The sequence below is a fragment of the Triturus cristatus genome, chromosome 9 (genome assembly GCF_964204655.1).
Source record: "Triturus cristatus chromosome 9, aTriCri1.1, whole genome shotgun sequence".
NCBI classification, from domain to species: domain Eukaryota; kingdom Metazoa; phylum Chordata; class Amphibia; order Caudata; family Salamandridae; genus Triturus; species Triturus cristatus.
In genome coordinates, this window is record NC_140592.1 from 881,605,019 (window position 1) to 881,624,344 (window position 19,326).

A 19,326-nucleotide genomic window follows, 5' to 3' on the forward strand; every position below is an offset into this window, starting at 1 on the left:
CAGCCAGAATTTCACAGAGTTCTGGACTACTCTCGGTTTTAGGGCTATCGGGAGTGGTAAGTTTAACAATTGTGTTGAACAAAACCTTAGATGAAGGTCCGGCCTTCTTGATTTGATCTCCAAAATATGCTTTCTTAGTTTCTAAAACCAGTTTTTTGTATTTGGAGAGGCATAATTTATAGATCTCTTTATCATGAGTATCATATCGTTCCCTCCACTTACGTTCAAATTTTTTGCATTCAAGTTTTTGTTTTTTAAGATTTTCCGAGTACCAAGGGGCAGATGGCACTATTCGTTTAAGGATACATTGTTTGCCTGGCGCAAGTTTCTGACAGGCAGAATCTACCCATTTCGTGTAAGCATTTGTGTCTGACTCCACATTAAATAAAAGAGCAGGCCGTGTTGATTCCAACAGATTCCCCAATTCTCGTTTATCAATATTTTTCCAGTCCCTAGTGATCGTGGACACCTTCATGGAGGATCTAGAACAATTACGATTAGTTACTTCAAGATCAAAGAGAACCGCCCTATGATCCGTCCAGGTAAGAGGGACTGTTTTGGAGTAGGTAAGAGAGGGGTTGTTTGAGAAAATTCCATCAAGAGTATGGCCTGCCGAGTGGGTGGGGTCAGTTACTAATTGTTTAAGATCCCCGCCGCTACAAATCTGCTGTAGGCTAATGTTATCCGGGTCGGACAGGTCTTCGAGATGAAAGTTAAAATCACCCAACACCGTGAAAGATTTGTTGCATAGCCCTTCCTCTAATAATGTGCCAATAGAATCTAAAAACTTGCCCTTAGGCCCAGGAGGTCGATATAGAAGAATGGCACTGAAAGTATCATGATCTGATATTTGCATGTTAATACATGTTGCCTCACAGGCCGAATTAGAGGCCTTAGTAAAGGCAGACTTTAAGGTTTCATGATATAACACCGCCAGACCTCCTCCTTTTTTAGTCGGTCTGTCAAGTGTATAACATCTAAAACCAGGGGGCATGGCATTAACAAGATCGGGGCCCGAAGTTTCATTCGTCCAGGACTCCGTAATAAGAGCTAATTTAATATTGTGATTTGCCATGAATAGAGCGTATTCCATACTGTGCTTAGTTAGTGACCTTGCGTTCAGAAGCAAGCACTTCAAAGATTCGTACTCAGATGAAGCGGGTCTGCCACTAACAGGTCTGCACCCCATAGTATCTACGTTTTCCCCAATCCATATGTGGTTACATTGTTGGCATAGCTCTGTCTGCAGGCCACTCATGCAATCAGGATTAATCCGGGTGCAGTTAGCCTTACCCCCCTTCGGGTCCCAGCTCAGCATTTCCTCCCTGGAGTATCTTCTAGAAGTAGACGGGAGAGAATCAGGGGAAATGGCCCTATGCCCGGACTTAGCGCGGACGGGCGCAGACGGGCTTGCCTTTATTGTTCGGTTGGCATAACTTTGGCGCGTCTCTGTGGTCAATGTATGTTGTTTAGGCGGCGGGTGGCGGGGTGGGCCAGTTTGAGCGGTTTTTATGTTCGGTTGGCCTGAAGCAGAATGTGCCCCCGGGTGGTCACGGGGTTCACCGACCCTCGCCTTGGGGGTTTCTCTGCTCTGCCTTTTTTTTAGAGGGTGGTAGCGACTGCCCAACAGGGTCTTATGGGCAAGGTTTGTTTGCAGCTAGTTGGGAGGTCTCTGCCTCTGATTCTAAGGTCATGAATTCAATCCAGGTGTTTCAATGGTGTTAGCTGCTGGAAGATAGACATGGGCACTTTCCTTGTTAAGTGTTGGGGAACTGCTCCCTATTGTGTTTATTTAAAAAGTTTTATATAGCGCTAGCTAGACCCGTGAGTATCTGAGCGCTTTACATACAAAAAAAAAAGAAAAATGCATATTTATTTATGCAATATGCATATATTGCAGAAATATATTATGTAAACATAAGGCGTGAGTCTATGTGGCTGTGGGGCTAGGCCACCCGCCAAAACTCTTAGGGTTTTGAGTACATGCATGGTTATTTTCACTGAGGATATCTTCTCAATCAGCTAGTCATTGTGGTAATTTAGGGATAAGGTTGCAGCCGCAGCTCTGCGCAGTATTAGGATGGGATTAACTAAAGATATTTTCGTCCCCCATCTAGTGATTTGCACAGGGTTCATCTTTGTTGGCAATGGCTCCTAAGCGTTCCCGGGTTGCCAAGGATGTTCCAACCCTGCAGGAGGAGTTTAAATTGCTCCTTGAACTTTGGAAGGTGGCTAAGATGCATGGTATTGATCGGGCACTACAGACGTTGTCACGAGGGCCAGAAGAAAGGTCTCCAGAGACAGCTCTCCCATTTAAGCGGCGGAGAAGGGTCCCAGCTCGCTACAGGGAAGCCCTACCAGAGCCTCCCAAGGGTGGCTCATAGGTACAAGCAGTACCATCAGGCGAGGAGGCGACAGGAGGCTATTGCTGATTGTCCAAAGGGCCAGATCTTGGGGAGTGTGGGAGGCCAGGCGAGCAGCCACCTGGTTCCACCCCGCCAGAGTCTGCTCCAGCGGCCACTGAAGAAAAAGGTGCGGATACCCAGCCCCCTGCAGTGTAAACCGCCTTAGGTGGCTCAACCATACACACATCAGAACCAGCCCAGGTTGGTGTATCACCAGCTTCATAACACAGTGGGCAGGTATCCACCCAGACAGTAACGCAATATGGCAGCGGGCGGCAAATGTTTGGGTTCAGGCGGGGGGCAGGCTCCACTTGCACCTGCACCTACCCCGCCAGTTCTGGCTGCCGATTCCAGCCTGGGACCACACACTATAGTAGGCCCGGCACTTCAAAACCTCTCTCACTGTCAGTTCTTTGATTTATGGTGCAGCGACTCCTGCTTTAACCCCGTCCGTGACCATTACGTGGCACATGCCAGTTGAGACCAAGGAAAAGAATTTTAGAGGAGAATTTGTTGACGTTTTTGAGCTAATAAATGCAGGTGTGGTTCAGGGTAAAACCAAAGTGCCTAAGGAGGGTGAGCCCAAGCATAAGAAGGTATGGGTGGAATGGTCCATTAAGAATTGGGTGACTGGGTTTTCTATTTACGCGGCGATTCTGGTAGAAAAGTTCCCCGCTATGGCCGCACAGCTGTTTAGCTATATGTCAATGATTCATTCTGCAGCCTCAGATTTCCCTGGCTCCGCTTGGCTGCAGTATGACATGAAGTTTAGACAAATGAAGGCAGTTAGGCTTGAAATGGCATGGGATCCGAGAGAGATAAACATCTGGCACGCTGAATTCTACCTGTCCCCCTCAGCTGGCAAATCGCATAATTCCTTTCGTTCTGACATAGGGGTAGAAGACAAAAAACAGGCCTGCTGGCAGTACAACAAGAAGGAATGTATAAGGGGGTCCACATGCAATTTTAAGCACTTATGCTCCTTTTGTGGGACCCTGGAGCACCCAGAAAGTAAGTGTTTCAAAAAGCTTGACCAGACAACTCCCAAGAGTCACTAGCGTCAGTCAGGTCAGCTCTGTGCCCACACCCATCCGTTTGCATGTGTTAGTTCACCTTCTTGGCAGGTTTAACTCTCAACAGGATGCTCTGTTGCTGTATCATGGTTTCAAAGATGGCCTCTGCATTCCATCAACTGCTTCCCCTTCCTTAGTACCCCCTAACAACCAGCAGTCAGTACTGCGTAATTTGGAAATCGCAAGGGAAAAACTCATGAAGGAGGTTCGGGGAAGGCGGGTGGCTGGCACATTTCCGGCACTTCTATGCCCGGATGTGATTTGTTCCCCACTGGAGTTGGTACCTTAGAAAGAGACTGGGAAATTCCATCTTATCCACAATCTGTCCTTCCCACCAGGCTTCTCGGTCAATGACAAGCTAGATCCAGGTCTGTGCGTGGTGCGGTACATGACCTTTGACAAGGCGATCCTCAAACTGCAGAGGCTGGGTAGGGGTGCTTTGATGGCAAAATCTGACATAGAAGCCGCCTTTCGCCTCCTGCCGATTCACCCAGAGGACACTCGTTTGCTGGGTTTCACTTTTGAAGGGTGTTTCTTCATCGATCTATGCATGCCAATAGGGTGTTCCATCGCATGTTCCGTTTTTGAGACCTTTGGTCATTTCCCGGAGTGGGCGGTGAAAGATCTGGTGGCGACCCAAGACGTGGTGCACTATCTGGACGACTTTCTCTTCTTAGGCCCACCTGGCTCACCAGCATGTGGGAATGCCCTGCTGGGTTTCCGGTAGTTGGCCTGGTCCTTGGGAGTCCCTCTGGCAGAGGATAAGACTGAGGGCCTCATCACTAGTTTATCCTTCCTTGGTATTGAAATAGATACGGTGGCCGGTGTGTGTAGACTCCCAAAAGATAAGGTCTCAGCATTCAGGGCTTCAATTGATACATGCTTGGCAGCCAGGAAGGTTACCTTGCATCAACTGCAGGTTTTAGTGGGGCAACTCAATTTTGCCCTTAGAGTGATTCCCATGGGCAGGGCCTTCTCCAGGAACATTGCCAGGGCAATGGCAAGCTTGCAGGCCAAGCACCACCACACTAGGTTGTCCCCGGAGGGTAAAAAAGATCTACGCACTTGAAAGTGGTTCCTGGTCGATTTCAGTGGTACCCTGCTTTGGCAGCAGCTGGTGCAATCCAATGCTCAGGTACAGCTCTACACTGATGCAGCTAGCAGCATCAGTTTTGGAGCAGTTTGCGGCACAAAGTGGTGCATGAAGTACTGGCCAGCGGAATGGCTGGCCTCTGGGTTGACAAGCAATGTGACTTTCCTAGAGCTGTTTTCAATCGTGGTAGCTTTGCACATTTGGGGGCCTCTGCTAGCCAACTGGTGGATTGTGTTTTGGTCTGATAGTATGTCAGCAGTGTTAGGGATCAATAATCAGACTGCTAAATGCCCTTTCATCCTTCGTTTGTTGAAATAACTCATTCTCTGTTGTTTCATGCAGAACATATATTTTAATGCTAAGCATGTGCCAGGTGTGGACACTACAGTCGCTGATGCCTTGTCTCGTTCTAAGTTAAAAGAGTTCCGGGCACGGTGGCCTCAGACTGACAGGATGATGACGGATTTCCCAGAGGACTTATGGAGGCTTGGTGCCCCATTGCCCCCGATCTGATAACGGCTTCCCTGGCTCCCAAGACAAAACGTATGTACGAGAACGTATGGCATATGTACTTAGAATCCTTGGGTGCAGTTGGGGAGGAACGGTGATTTACGCCTCAAGGGGTACTGTAGTTTATGGTCAAGCTAAGAGATAGTGGGAGGTCATTGTCTATGGGGCGTAGGCATTTATCAGCTATCAGCTTCTTCGCCGGGCTCGAAGGGGTGGCAGACCCGACCAAGGATCCTAGGGTTTGTCGTGCCATGAAGGGTTGGGAACGTCTTGCCCCAGTTGGCAATTACACCAGGAGACCCATTGATTTGCATAGATTATCCCGCATTTTGGAGACCTTATCCCGGGTCTGCCGGTCTCAGTATGAGGTTTGTTTGTTCAGACTTGCCTATTCATTGGCCTTCTTTGGGGCCTTCAGAATCTCTGAGCTGTTGGTAGCATCAAAAGGGGACACAGGTGCAGGGATTGATGTTGCGGATGTTGTGGTATAGGGTGACTCAATGCAGATTAGAGTGAGGAAGTCTAAGACAGACCCTTTGGGTAAGGGGGTGTGGGTATGTCTGCATATGGCTCCGGAGGCTCCCTATTGCCCTGTGGCTCTCAGTCACGCTTTCCTGCAGATAAGACCGGTTGGTCAGGGCTCTAGATTTTTAGTACATGAAAATGGTTCCCCCCTAACTAGGTTTCAGTTCACACAGATTTGTCAACGCTCCTTATCTCTGCTTGGTGAGAATCCATCTCAGTTCACTTCTCATTCCTTCCGCATTGGGGCAGCCACTACTGCGGCTACTATCGGGCTACTGTCGGAGGCCATCAAGAGGGTGGGCAGGTAAGAGTTGTCATGCTTTGAGCGCTACGTGAGACCTCATTTGGCTTAGGTGGGGGGTTTTGGGGAGGTGCTTTGGCGTCGCCTCGTTCTTCCCAGGGGAATTTGTTCTGGTCATTCGTCCTCCATTTTTCTCTCTCTTTCCATCCTTTCAGCCGTGAGGCATCCGTTGATCCAGGTATGCTGGTGTGGTCACTCATTTGTGCACAGGGCGGCGCAGTATTTTCACGAATCAATCTTGGAGAGGGCACAGCTTGCAGCAGGCGTCAGGCATCACCGGCTAGGGATTGGTGGGCTGCGCTTAAAGGACCTGCGCGACCAGTTGCAACATGCTGTCGAGATTGGCAAGGTACCCATCCCGGACATTTTGATTATTCATGCAGGGGGTAATGACATGATCCTGAATGGAGTACAGGAGGCTCTATTCTCTATGCTGTCTAAGGTGAGGAACTTTCTGCCGGAAACTGTCATTCTTTGGTCTGAGCTGTTACCTAGGCAGGTTTGACCTGGGCGAGCTCCTGTGAAAGCGGTTAATGGCTCAGTTAAAAAGCTGAACCATGCGGTTGCGAAGATTTTGGCTGGCTCACCCGTTCGCACAATTAGGCACAGGCTAATTCAAGTATCCAATCCCGAGCTTTTTCACAGTGATGGGGTGCATTTGTCGCTTAAAGGTCAGGAGCTATTTTTTCAGACAATCCTGTTGGCCATTGACGTGGTGCGGGCGGCAAATGACAGAAGGGGGAGGGCTTGTTTGCCAGTGAGCTCCTCGCCCCATGGCAGGGTACTAAGCAGGAAAGTAGCGGGAGCTACAGAGAGTTACATTTTGATATGGACTGACTAAGCCCTCTGGACTGGGGGGGAGCATTCTTTCAGAAGGGCTTTGGGCTGGCGGGAGGGGGGGGGCTGACCTGCTGGTGGTCCTGGACTCTCCTGCCCTATCCTTGATGGTGGTGGTGAAAAATATCTTTGGGGGTGCACCTGAGAGCAGGTACCCTGTTGGGAACCAATGCGTTATGCAGTGCCCTGGTTAATGGTTACCTTTTGGATGGAGGTGGGGAAGTGGCAACTATGTCTCTTGGACAATCGTGCAAGTTGGGGCCTGCTGTGTCAACGAGAACCGGGTCACTAACACTATTTGGTTGGTGTTTTAATACAGGTTCTCATGAATGTAAATGCAATTTCACTTATGTAACTTGCTTCTGTATCTTTACGCCATCTTCAGAAATACTTCAGAATGTCGTTTAAGCATCATCTAATGTCAATGTTGAAGTTCATGGTCATGATGTATAAATGTTCACTGGCTAGCAATCATGTTTACGCGAATAAAAGGACTACTCTGTGGAAGATCAACTATGATAATGTGTAGCCTCTGTTTCAGGTTGTTTAGGAAAGGCTGACTCGGCCTGTGGTTGGGGGGGGCAAATTGCAAGTAGTTTGCACACTAATAGTCACGTAGTAGTTGTCTTGCACATTACTGACAACTGATACATAGTGGCAAAGTTTAGTGTGTAGGGATCTTTGCCATAGCTCATTGTTTATAGCACATATACTATAAAATAAGCATATTTAAACAGGGAATACTGAAACAAACGCTTAAAAACGTTCTGATATGTCTAAAGGCAATACTGAGATATGGTATAAAATGGTAGTTTCAAATGTAGTTACAAATTTCATTTTGATATTGACTAATATGCCCACCAATAAAGAAATAAAGGCTACCAGTTATTCTTAACTGAAGTAGAAAACCATAAACTATAATACTTATTCTTGAAACTGTTCCAAACAACATTAAATCCATCACACATAACTTTAACAAATCACTTATTCCAAAGTAAAATATCTGATTTGTCCCCAGTAAGAGTCTAATTAGATATATGTGCACGTCTCTAGCTTCATAAAAAGTAAACATGCTTATAGCTTTATAACAAAAAAGGGCTCTGTCCTAACAGGTAACTCGGTGAAGATGAAAATGAGCTGAAAGTTTAGCGTTAACATACAGGGAACTTTAGGCTCACCATATCATTGAAAATGTAGCTGTCCAAAATATTATCCAAACGCATTTTAAAGCTAACAACATATATTTCCAGTATAGAATCAAAAGATTTTTCCACATCTAAAAGTACCATTGTAAAAGGTGAATTAAACAGAAAGCCTTTAATCTCCATTTCCATAACAATCTCAGTTTTTATATTGATTGAAAGAAAACCATCAGAAAATGGAAGAACAGAGCATTATTCAACAATTTTTTCAAACTAAATTAAGTGGGTGTCAATTTTGCTGATCATGCCTAAATAGCATAATAAAATATCTGATGTATAAAAATATATAATAAAAATAATGATATAAAAATACAAATATATACAAATATATAAATGAAAGTATCTTGGGGCCCACATGATTATCATTGCCTGTTAGAATTGTATATGTTTTTTCATCATATCCAAACAGGCAGTACAAAGTGTCCTACAACATTAACTATAAACATGGTATGAAATAGGATCTATACAAATGTCTAGAAAGTTGGAGTCAGAAGTCAATGTTTGGAAAAAATACTTACTTTGGGGCGTCTGGATGAAATCTATCTGGGTCGAAGGTAAGTGGGTCCTTGAAATACTTGTCCAGCCGGCCCATGATATACGCATTGAACTGTAAATAAATGCATGCAAATCATTTCCTATTTAATCATTATTGGTAAGCCCGTTCAATAAACCTTTTCTTGACCAGATCTTCTTATACACTTTACAAGCAACCAACATAACATAATGAAACATAACAATAATTAACATAACATAAAATAGCAGGTATGTGGAATTTTCTAAAATATTTGCTTGTCCAAGAGACTCTAGGCCAGACGTACGACCGCTGAAATAGCGCCTTGTAAATTGCGAGTTTTTTGCAACTCGCAATTTGAGAGACATTATTTCCAATGTACAACAGTGTTTTTCACACTGTTAGCAATTCCCAGTGGGGTTGCAAATAGAGAGGCTCATGAATATTAATGAGCCTCTGGTAATTTGCGACCCCATTGGGAATGGCAGGCCCTCCCAGGTATGGTGGCCTGCTGGGCTCAGCAGACCACCATGTCTGGGACTGCTTTTAAATAAAGCAGTTTTTTTTTAAATGCAGCCCGTTTCCGTTAAAGGAAAATGGGATGCATTCAAAAAAGAAAAACATGAAAGGTTTTTGTTTCATTTTTTAAGGGCAGGTAGTGGTCCCTGGGACCACTGCCTGCCCTTTAAAAATATTTTCCTCTGCATTTGCAACCCCATTACCACCCTCTTGAACAGAGTGGTAATTTGCAAGTGTTTTGCGCCCGCAATTGCAAACGCCAAACATTCTTACATAGGGTTGCGCTCGCTATTAGGAAGGGAACGCCCCTCCCAAATAATGAGTCGCAAAAACACTACTTTGCGAGTCGCAAAACATTGTTTGTACATTCCCCATGCTGTTTTTCCATGCGCAAACAGATTCACAAACCTGTTTGCGCATGCAAAAATGGTCGTACATCAAGCCCGCTGTGCTTCAGAAAACTTCTTCTCCTGTAAAATAAATGCACTTGTCCTCATTTGGTGTTTTGTTGTTAAGTGACAATCTGTGGCAGCGTTTCCATTATAACAGATGTCTGATAATAGCTTCATCGATTATGCCAGGGTTAGTTTAGTAGGTTTGTATACAAGAACTGATGTTGCCACCATTCCACAATTCTACATACATGGGCTGTAAATAGGAAGGAAGCAGTAGTTCAAGCATTGGAATGCCCCATGAGTTTGTGCACAAACGGTAACCTACATGTTTAGGGTATTCACCAACTCTTCTCCAATCTTTTACCTCACTGGAAAAGGTTGGAAACTTACCCCTGACATGGGCAAGTGTAAATCATTTTCCAGGGTGAGAAATACGGAGGGCGTAGAGAAACTAACTTTGCAATCACTTGACAGATTTTGTTATAAACAAATATACACATATATCATGAGTGGTAAACATCGTTTACCACGAAACAGGAACACCGCATACCATTACAACTTGGTTGTTACAACGATCACATTGATATAACGCATGCCATTACTCCGCAAGTTGGAACAACAACTTGCTCTAGGGGTCAGAAGGTGTTGGATTTAAAATCCACCACCTTCCCTACTGTTGCACAGACTGGAGATGGAATAGTAAACTGTACTATTCCAACATCCAGCGCCCCCCCCAGAGCAAGTTTTTGTTCCGACTTGCGGAGTAATGGCATGCGTTGTTACAACACGGTCGTTGTAATGACCGCGTTGTAATGGCATGTGTAAAAAAAGCATGCGAGGTAATGTGGCATATTCACCATGAGTTAATGGAATTCACAAATGTTTGCTGGGAGTACCGTTTCCAGGGCTACTTCTGTAAATTCTTGTGACTTCCTCAAAGGCGCAAATCTTCACCAATGCAAGAATGTATACCTGTGGTGTGCACTTTTGTGAATTTCTTTAAGAATCAGTCTCCTAATTTGTTATCATGTTGCCCATAATGGCTTCAGGCTTATTCTTCATTGCTAATCTGTTTTTAAACATTGGTATGCACCAAACAAGTTTAACTAAATGAAGCCTTTTCTCCATTGTTGATCTTTTTTTAAATACTGGCATGCATCAAGCATGTTTTACTAAATCATGCCTCAGAGAAGTGGTGTCTAAATTTACACAACAATTTAGCACAATGTTTTTTTTCAAGCTGCAATTTGTTTGTGAACATTTTAATTTGAAAGCAAATAATCACCAGCCTTACATTCGGGCTTCTGTATGTATTTGCATATAATATGGGGCATCTGGGAGAATAACAAACGGCTCTAAACTGTTACACTTTTTGGAGGAGAAGGCCATTTTAGCTTTAGACCTGAGGCACTAAATGGAAAACTAATTTCTTCCCTGTCACTTGTGCATCAATGGATCACAATTTGCTAATTTGCATCGTGGAACCTTATAACACAAGAAATAGAAACACAGACAGGGATCGGTTCGTGGAAACTAATGGGCTCCCTGCCACAATCTGATGTAGAATACAACTTCCCTGGCAGTCACAAAAAATACATTTTACCTGCTCTTTCATCCATTACATGATTCAAATGAGACAATTACAGTATTCTGTGTAAAAAGGAGCAGTAAGCACATTGTAAAAGCTCTCAGATAAACCCCACAGAGCCACACATCGACATGGTAAAGTTGCCTTAAGAACTGGAGGTTATAGGGGAATGTTGGCAAAGGCGAACAACCTTTACAACGCGGTCGTTGCACCGTGGTATGTTTACATCGCCGTCATTACAACGCAAGTCGTTACAATGACTTGCACTGGATGGCGCTATACACTAAGGAATAGTATGATTTACTATTCTAACACCTTCCCTACTGTTACATAGGATGGAGTTGGAATAGTAAATCATACTATTCCTATGTCCAGCGCCCTCCAGAATAACTGCGATGTAACGTACCGCGGTCTAACGGCCATGTTGTAACGTCACATATTCGTTGGCAAATGGCCCTCTCTGAAGGGTCACCCCAAATATTTTGCCTTCCTCCACCTTCTTTTTTTAACTTCTTTTTTTGGCTGTAGGACTCTGGGAACGTTACCATTGCCAATCAGTGCTAAATTGAATATGGTCTCTCCTTTAAACATAGTATAGTTGGTTCACACCTGTTTGGCATATTTGATGTACGTGTAAGTCCTTTGTAAAGTGGTACCATACACCCAGGGCCTGTAAATTAAATACTACTAGTGGGCCTGCAACACTGCTTGTGGCAACCACAGAAGTAGTCTTTCAAACCTGTCTCAGGCCTGCCACTGCAGGGCCTGTGTGTGCAGTTTACTGCCACTTTTAACTGGCATTTAAAATTACTTGTCAAGCTTGAAACCCCCCTTTTATTACACCTATGTCACCCCTAAGGTAGGCAGGGTGCTGTGTAAATGAAAGGTAGAACATGTACTGGTATGTTTTGCATGTTCTGGAAGTGACAAACAGTCTATTTCGTTTTCACTACTGTGAGGCCTACTCCTCTCATAGGTTGGCATTGGGAATTCCTAAATACACTTTTAAGCTGTAATTCCTGATTGGAGATGAGTAGTCTTTTCATGTTTGGAATAGTAATGACAAATTCTTCTTACTGGTAAAGTTGGATTTGGCATTGCTAGTTTAGAAATACCACTGTTAGAAAAATGACATTTCTCCGTGCTTATAACTGCATGCTTTGCAACCTGTCTCCAATATGAATCTGGGCTGGGTGATAACTACACTTTGTGTTTTCCCTAAAGACAGCCACAAAACAGGAAGGATATGTGTGTCTGAGTACCCATTTACATACATCTGCATTCTGATGGCCTTGCCTCTGCAGGATAAAGGGAGGGCTAACACTTCCCTTGAAAAGGCAGTGTCCTGTCCCCACCCCCCACAGATAGCTACCCAGACAGGACTGGGTTGAAATTGATACTTGTGCACTTCAGAGAGCTGCTTTGAAGTCACACCCACATCACAGGCACTTTTGGGTCTCCGACCCCCTAAAATCAGACACTACTAGACTTGTAACTGAAGCTCTGCCAGAAGAACTGCTCTCAGCTTAAGGGACCCAACTGGACTGCAGATCTGGAAGACCTCCATTTCTGTTTGTTGCTCTGATGCCAGCTGCTCTCTGACTTTGCTGAGGGAGAGCTGTATACTCTGCCTTCTTTTCTCCAAGTGTGCTCCAAGGACATGCTGGCTTGCCTCCTGTTGCTTGAGATTCGTGGATATCAAAGTCTCTACCCCTGCTCCTGTGCCTGGTTCACTGGAAGTGGACCCAGATACTTGCATCAATGGAACAGATGCATACAATGCAAAGCCTTGTGGCACAGCCTCTCGGAACTTGGTGCCGGATGATACAAAGCGTCGCAAATCCTCTCCGCACAGCTGATAGCTCCTCAGAACCAAAGCCCGATGCCGCAAAGACCCACACCACCTCGCAGTGCAGACTGAACTCCAGGATCCAAGGTACAATGTTCAGTGTGCCCAAGAGGGTCCCTGTAACCCGCCCATGCTCCATCGCGGCCAGCCAGAACTCATAACTTTGCCCTGGTCTGGCACGATGAGATAACCTCCAATGGTGTTTATTGTTTCTAAGTGATAGAACTCTTTTTATTGTTTAGAAAGGCATATCTTGGCTTATTGGATTTTTGTCATTTTGGCCTTGTTTTAATTATATATTTTAATAATACATTTTTAACAACCTGTGTGGAGTCTTTTTGTGGTGTATTCATTGTGTTATTGTGTGCGTGTTGCACAAATACTTTACACATTGCCTCTTTAGACAAGCCTAACTGCTCTGTGTCAAGCTATCAGAGGGTGAACACAGGCTACCTCTTACTGTGAGCTGAGCTTACCCTGACTAGAGTGGTGGTTCCTGTCTAAATAGGGTGTATACCTCAGCCAACCAGGAATATCACTTTTAACAGAGCAGAACAGGGGAGGGTAATGGTGATGTGACTTGGGAGTCAGTAGGTTACAAGGTTAGATTCAATGATCCCCCGAGCCATCTTCCTGGCCTCCATAATGCTGCAACATTCAGCCCTCAAAATCCAGCCCTCAGTTCTTTATCTTACTTTTGTCAGTTAGATTTTCACCACTGACCAAAAAACAGGTGGCAGGGTTGTCGCTCCTCTGCCTTCTTTTCCACAACCACCACCCATTAAAATTCTTGATAACTCGGGTGGAAACTGTCCAGCCGACCTTCAGGCTTAATGATGAGTAAAAAAACATGCTGGAAGCATTCACCCCAGCAAACCTCCTTACACCTGTCCCATCTGCCAGTAGCAGGCCATACTGGCTCCTATGTGCACTTGTGTGCAGTACTAAGTACACACACAGCTGTCCTCCTGATGGCGCTCCTCAATCACTTCTAGAGAGGGGCGAGCATGCATATTGATCAGGCTTGCTTGATGCAATTTAGAGCGGGTATTACAATATTCAATAGGTCTGCTTTTAGCTTGCAGTCCAGCTCTGCCTGAAGGGGAACACAATGGTGGATGTTAGACTGCAATCTTCAAGTAGTTGACCTTCAGAGACCTCTAAAGAGTTCGGGTGGATCAAATGCATGCTCAAGAAATTGCTCAGTTTTTTGTGCTAGATGATCCTTGTGCATGTCTCAAGTCTTTCAAAAATTGCATATGCAGAGTGAAAATATGTTTTGTTAAAAAGTGCAGCGCCTTAGACAATGGTTGTCGCAACAAGTTCATGTGCGTTCATACACAACCTACAACTGTCTGCCACATCAATAATACACCCCCTACATGTAAAATGTACCTACGTAAATGTAGCAAAGATGGTACCAATAACGGAATAGACAGCAATCCGCAGTCCTTTACTGTGGGGTTGAACTAATCATCAAAATCAGTTTATTCGACAATTTGTTATTAAAGCGGTAAAAATACTTCCATTTGTACATAGTCAAAAACATTTACAGATAAAACAATAAAAGTAAGATAGATAAAAAAACATCATACAAGTCATTTCATATACACGTCATAAAATGCATAAAAGACCTACGTTAAAGTGGTCATAAGCACAAAATAGATAAAAGGAATCAACAGAATCTGACCCATATTTCGGTCTTGTCTGGATGGTGACCGATAGGTAGTTTTAAAAGAGAGCTGATATTAAGTATCAATACCTCTCACAGTAGACACTACAGAATGTCACTCATATCTATTAATATTTTGACATAAACAGAGTTCAGGAGTGAACAGCAGATTTCATAACTTTGGCTCTGATAACCTGCATTGTTCCCAGAAACTTAGCAGCTGCACAGGCATAAATCGAATTTGGAACTGATCTTAGGGTTCTTAAAGCGACTAGGCAACTTCTTGTGGCCAGTAGCCTACAAACTGCTTTAATCCATGTCTGGCATATAACGGCAAACAAGACATGACCTAGTGTTTCTGGGGCGGTGTTACAAATGGAGCATAAGGAACCATTACCCAAAGCCTAGCATGTAGTAAACGTTTTAAGGGGTAGCGTACCAACCCTAAATTGAAAATACAGTTTCCAGTCTAAGGATGCCGTAATGGCATCCCAATAAGGTTCCAGAATCGTGTTGGATTTAAAATCAAAAGTTTATCTAACCAAGGAGTGACCAAGGCTTGCACTTACAGCACTTGAAACAGCCCAATGCTAGTATGGTTTCCTTATCAAATTAGCCATCACCAATTGTGTAGAATGAATATTTTCCCCAAAATCCCCAAGGCCTATGGCCAGCAATAGCATTTGGACTTGCTTTAGCCACAGTATTTTGTGGAATCTGTCTGCCTCCATCACGTCCCTGAGAGCCAGGGCATACTGAGATAGCTCTGGTTGTAGCCACAATCTCCTACAGAACCGAAGGGAAAGAAGTCTTGCTCTGTCTGCCAGGTTACGCTTGCCCATATCCGCCAATAGGTGTTTAATTGTGGGGTGTTGGGGTAACTTGACCAGAATCTGAGATAGACAACGAGTCTACTTTATAGAGCCCCCACAACTCAGCACCATAAAGAACAGGACTGACAGTCTTGCTGTCATATAGCTGAAATACCGTAGCAATTATTTTAGTGAAGGATCTGCCATGCTATCTTGCAATGATTCCTTTTAACTACCTGTGCATTATTTTCTATCTGGGGTTTCCAGGAAAAATTCAAAGCAAAGGTAATACCCAGATGAATAAAGACCTCAACCATTTTGAGAAGTGCACCACCCAGTGATAACCTGCCTTTAAACAATCTATGTTTGTTAAAAGTGATGAGCTTTGTCTTTACAGCGTTTATTTCAAGACCCCGGGCAGAACAAAAATCCTCAAAGTAAATTAACGCATGTTGGAAATCACAAGGAGTTTTTGATATCAGCAGAGTATCATCCCTGAAAAGTAATATAGGGTTTTTTCCCCAGCCAGGCATGGTGCATCCGTTGAATAGGAGGAAAGATGCCAGATGACATCGCTAATATTTAATGAAAGTAAGGTAGGCGCCAACACACATCCTTGGCAAACACCTTTGTTGAATTAAAAGCGTTCAGTCACCTGGCCCTGAGTTCGCCAATGACCCTGGGCAAAGTTCCCCTCATGAAGACGAGTCAACAGACTGAGAAGGTTTCAAGGAATGCCCATATCATCTAGAACCTTCCATAACCTGTTACGCGGAAGTAGATTGAGGGCAGATTTGAGGTCGACAAAGGCAACATACAAGTTGCCTCCGCCGACCCCAACAGTCTTCCAGTAAATTAGGAGGAGACGAAAGGCTTGGTCTAACGTGGATAACTTTTTTCTAAAACCTAGAACTAGAAGGACTTTGCTAGGAGAAAGGTCTTCAAAGAGAGCATCTAGTTCAATTTTATACTCTGGATGAGATTTAGTGTTTTGAAGAGAGTTGTTGAATGAGGGATCACAGAGGAATATGCTCTGGGGATGAGTGACAGACAGATTCTCTAAATGTATAAATTTGCAGTCTAACTAAATAGGCAACTGCCCAGTTTGAAGAATATTGGATAGTCCATCGTTCAAATGAGAAGGTTACGACTTTCAACAGGCAGAACGTTAAAGTACTTGGTCATGGCAAGGAGGAAAATTACCTCTAAACAAAAAACAATGTAGAAAGTCTCAAAATGTATTGCTCAGGGCAGCTGTGAAATATACCTTTTGAAGCAATAGGTGAATTCATTTGCCATTGTAAACCTATAAATCTTGCAGTTACACCAGACATCTAAGGGGGAGGTTGCTAAAGTGAGCCTGTGGCAGAGGCCTTTTAACTAACATACACATTTATCTATTCCAGGATACATCTGTGCATAGGAGAAATCCACCAGGAAACAACTACCATTTTCCAAGTCAGACCAGTTTCTGCCAAATTTGCGAACTGTGTCATGATCAGAGAGACTACATTAAGTAGAAAGTGATTTAAAATAATTAAGAAAGCTAAGATGTGTTTCTGGGATCCTTGTCTCATTAAAACTGATGACCATAATGTTTAAAAGGAACACCACAAAAAATTTAAGAAATGTATTATCCATCAATTACACCATTTACTATACATTTTTAAAATGAGGACCTTCTGTAAAACATAAAATTGTGTGTGCAGAGGGCCTGAAAATCTTTAAAGGGGATACATTTAAAATGTTGAAATTCATTAAGATGTTATAGTTTAGTGCTCTTGTTGTGAAAACAGAGTGATGGGACTTACAAAGATTGGAACATCAGCAGGGATTCTGATTCCTTCAATGACTAGTTCATCTTCTAACCAGCGTGAAGTGCCAGGAGCTGTTGGGTACAACCTCAGCACTTCTTTGAGAGTCTGGGAAGGTAGAAACGAAGATATATTACAATACTTCAATGCATTTAATGCAACAAAATGCATTATCTACACATCTTCAGGAAATGATCTCTTTGTTATCGTTGCCTGCACATGCATACAAAACATCAGCATTTCCTTTAAGTTTTTCCAAGGCTGCTTCAAACATATAGTTAACCCTTTTTCATGTAAATCCCATTTTCTCAGCACATTTCATAATGAAAAGAACAATCAATTTCGGACTTCTCTGACACTCTATGCCAACAGGAAAAAGGCTAATCTTCCAGTATTCTGGCAAATAAAGTACTCAGGGCACATGGGTGCAAATTCAAAATAGGAAAGGCCCCTTGAGGAGTGTAATAAACTTTCTTTCCCAAATGAAATAAACAACAAAAGTGAGGGTGGGTTGCTTGAATTAATCTCAGACCCTGGTAAATACTATTGGAAGCAATGCAGTCCATAATTGTTTTGCCCAGTGTCCCTCCTCAGACAGGAACCAGCCATATACAAATCTGCATTGATCCTAATCCAATAGTCATAGTCCACACCACTCTGTCAGACCAGGTGTCCTACAAACAGGAACGCAGGCACCACCAGATTGGTTCCAGCCTATGTCAGCCTTGTCAGTACAGTGTAGCATGAGTTCTATACCATAGTGAGTATGGGACCCACATCTGGGCATAACTGTCGCACTTAGGGTATCTCACTGAGGAGAACAAAAATCTGATGAATGGAATGCTTGAATTCATTATTTATATAGTAAATGCTGAAAATCTGCTACATTCTGTGAATGCTGAGACATTGGGAATCTAAGGCTATAGGAGAAAAATGATTTGCCCATATCACATGATTGAATTATGTGTGAAATCTGAGATCTTTGAAGTTGCTTGATTTCTTAGTTTGAATGAAATGAATGAAATTAAATTAAATGAAACGTGGATTTATAAAGCGCGAATTGCTGCCCTGAGGCGTCCAGGCGCTGCCTGAAGAGTGAGGTAGGAGTATCCGAGCCGGTCCGCAAGAGTTAATTTTGGGGGCTGAAGAGAAAAGTCTTTAGTTGTTTTCGAAAAGAGGGTAAGTTGGGATTGGATCTAAACTGGAGGGGCAGAAGGTTCCACAGCTTGGCGGCGTTGTACGAGAACGACCTGCCGCCAGCTCTCGTTCTCTTGATTCTAGGGACTATTGCTAGGAAAGCCTGGCCGGAGCGAAGTTGTTTCCTAGGGTGGTATTGAGTGGTAAGATTGTGGCAGATTGCCGGTCCTTTGTCCCAGAAGGCCTGGTGGGCAATACACATTGCCTTAAAGGTGATTCTTTGCCGGACCGGCAGCCAGTGCAGGCTCCTCAGTCCAGGTTTGGCTGATAATCTCCGTGGCAGCTGTAATAGTGTGCGAGCAGCGCAGCTTTGAACGATCTGCAACTTACGAAGTGTGTAGTCAGGGGCACCGAGGTACAGAGAGTTGCCAAAGTCTAGTCGCGACTGGATCAGGCCTTGAACCGCAACTTGCTTGGCCTCCATAGGTAAAAGTGGGAGCACTTTTCTGAGCATCCTGAGGAGGCCAAAACACGTCGCAGACAGCCTGGTAGCCTGGGTGTCAAAAGTTAAGGCTTTGTCCAGCCATACCCCCAGGCTTTTTATATTGTCCTTAGGTGCAGGCGGAGTGCCTAGGCAAGGGGGCCAGAGGGGATCAAAGAACGTTGGAGCGGCGGGGCCCAGGAGCATCAGCTCAGTTTTATCCCCATTAAGTTTGAGGGAAGATCTCGTCATCCAGCCTTTCACGTCCTCCAGACATTGCCTCAGTCCCATTTGCGCGGAGCGGCTGTCCTCCTGTGCCAGGGATACCACTAGCTGAGTGTCGTCCGCATAGGAGACGATCCTAATCCCAAACGGACAAACAACCTCAGCCAGTGGTCGGATATAGATATTGAATAGCGCAGGGCTTAACGATGAGCCCTGCGGGACCCCACAGCTCAGGGGTTTGCTAGAGGAGACAATATCACCCTCAAAGATCTGAAAGGATCTATTGCTCAGAAAGGATTTAAGCCAGCATAATGCCCTGCCTGAGATTCCCATTTCAGAGAGGCGACAGAGAAGCACATCATGGCTAACCGTGTCAA

General features: G+C 44.2%; 1 protein-coding gene across 1 annotated transcript in view; it reads right to left on the reverse strand.

Moving 5' to 3' along the window:
* LOC146799011 (cholesterol 24-hydroxylase-like) overlaps positions 1-19,326 on the reverse strand; it is a 475,198-nt gene that overhangs the window by 82,680 nt on the left and 373,192 nt on the right. Inside the window, exons 12-13 of the mRNA XM_085626406.1 lie at positions 17,104-17,214; positions 8,465-8,553 (exon numbers count right to left, since the gene is read on the reverse strand). Of these exons, the coding sequence (XP_085482532.1) occupies positions 8,465-8,553; positions 17,104-17,214 (200 nt within the window). The remainder of the gene's footprint in view (positions 1-8,464; positions 8,554-17,103; positions 17,215-19,326) is intronic.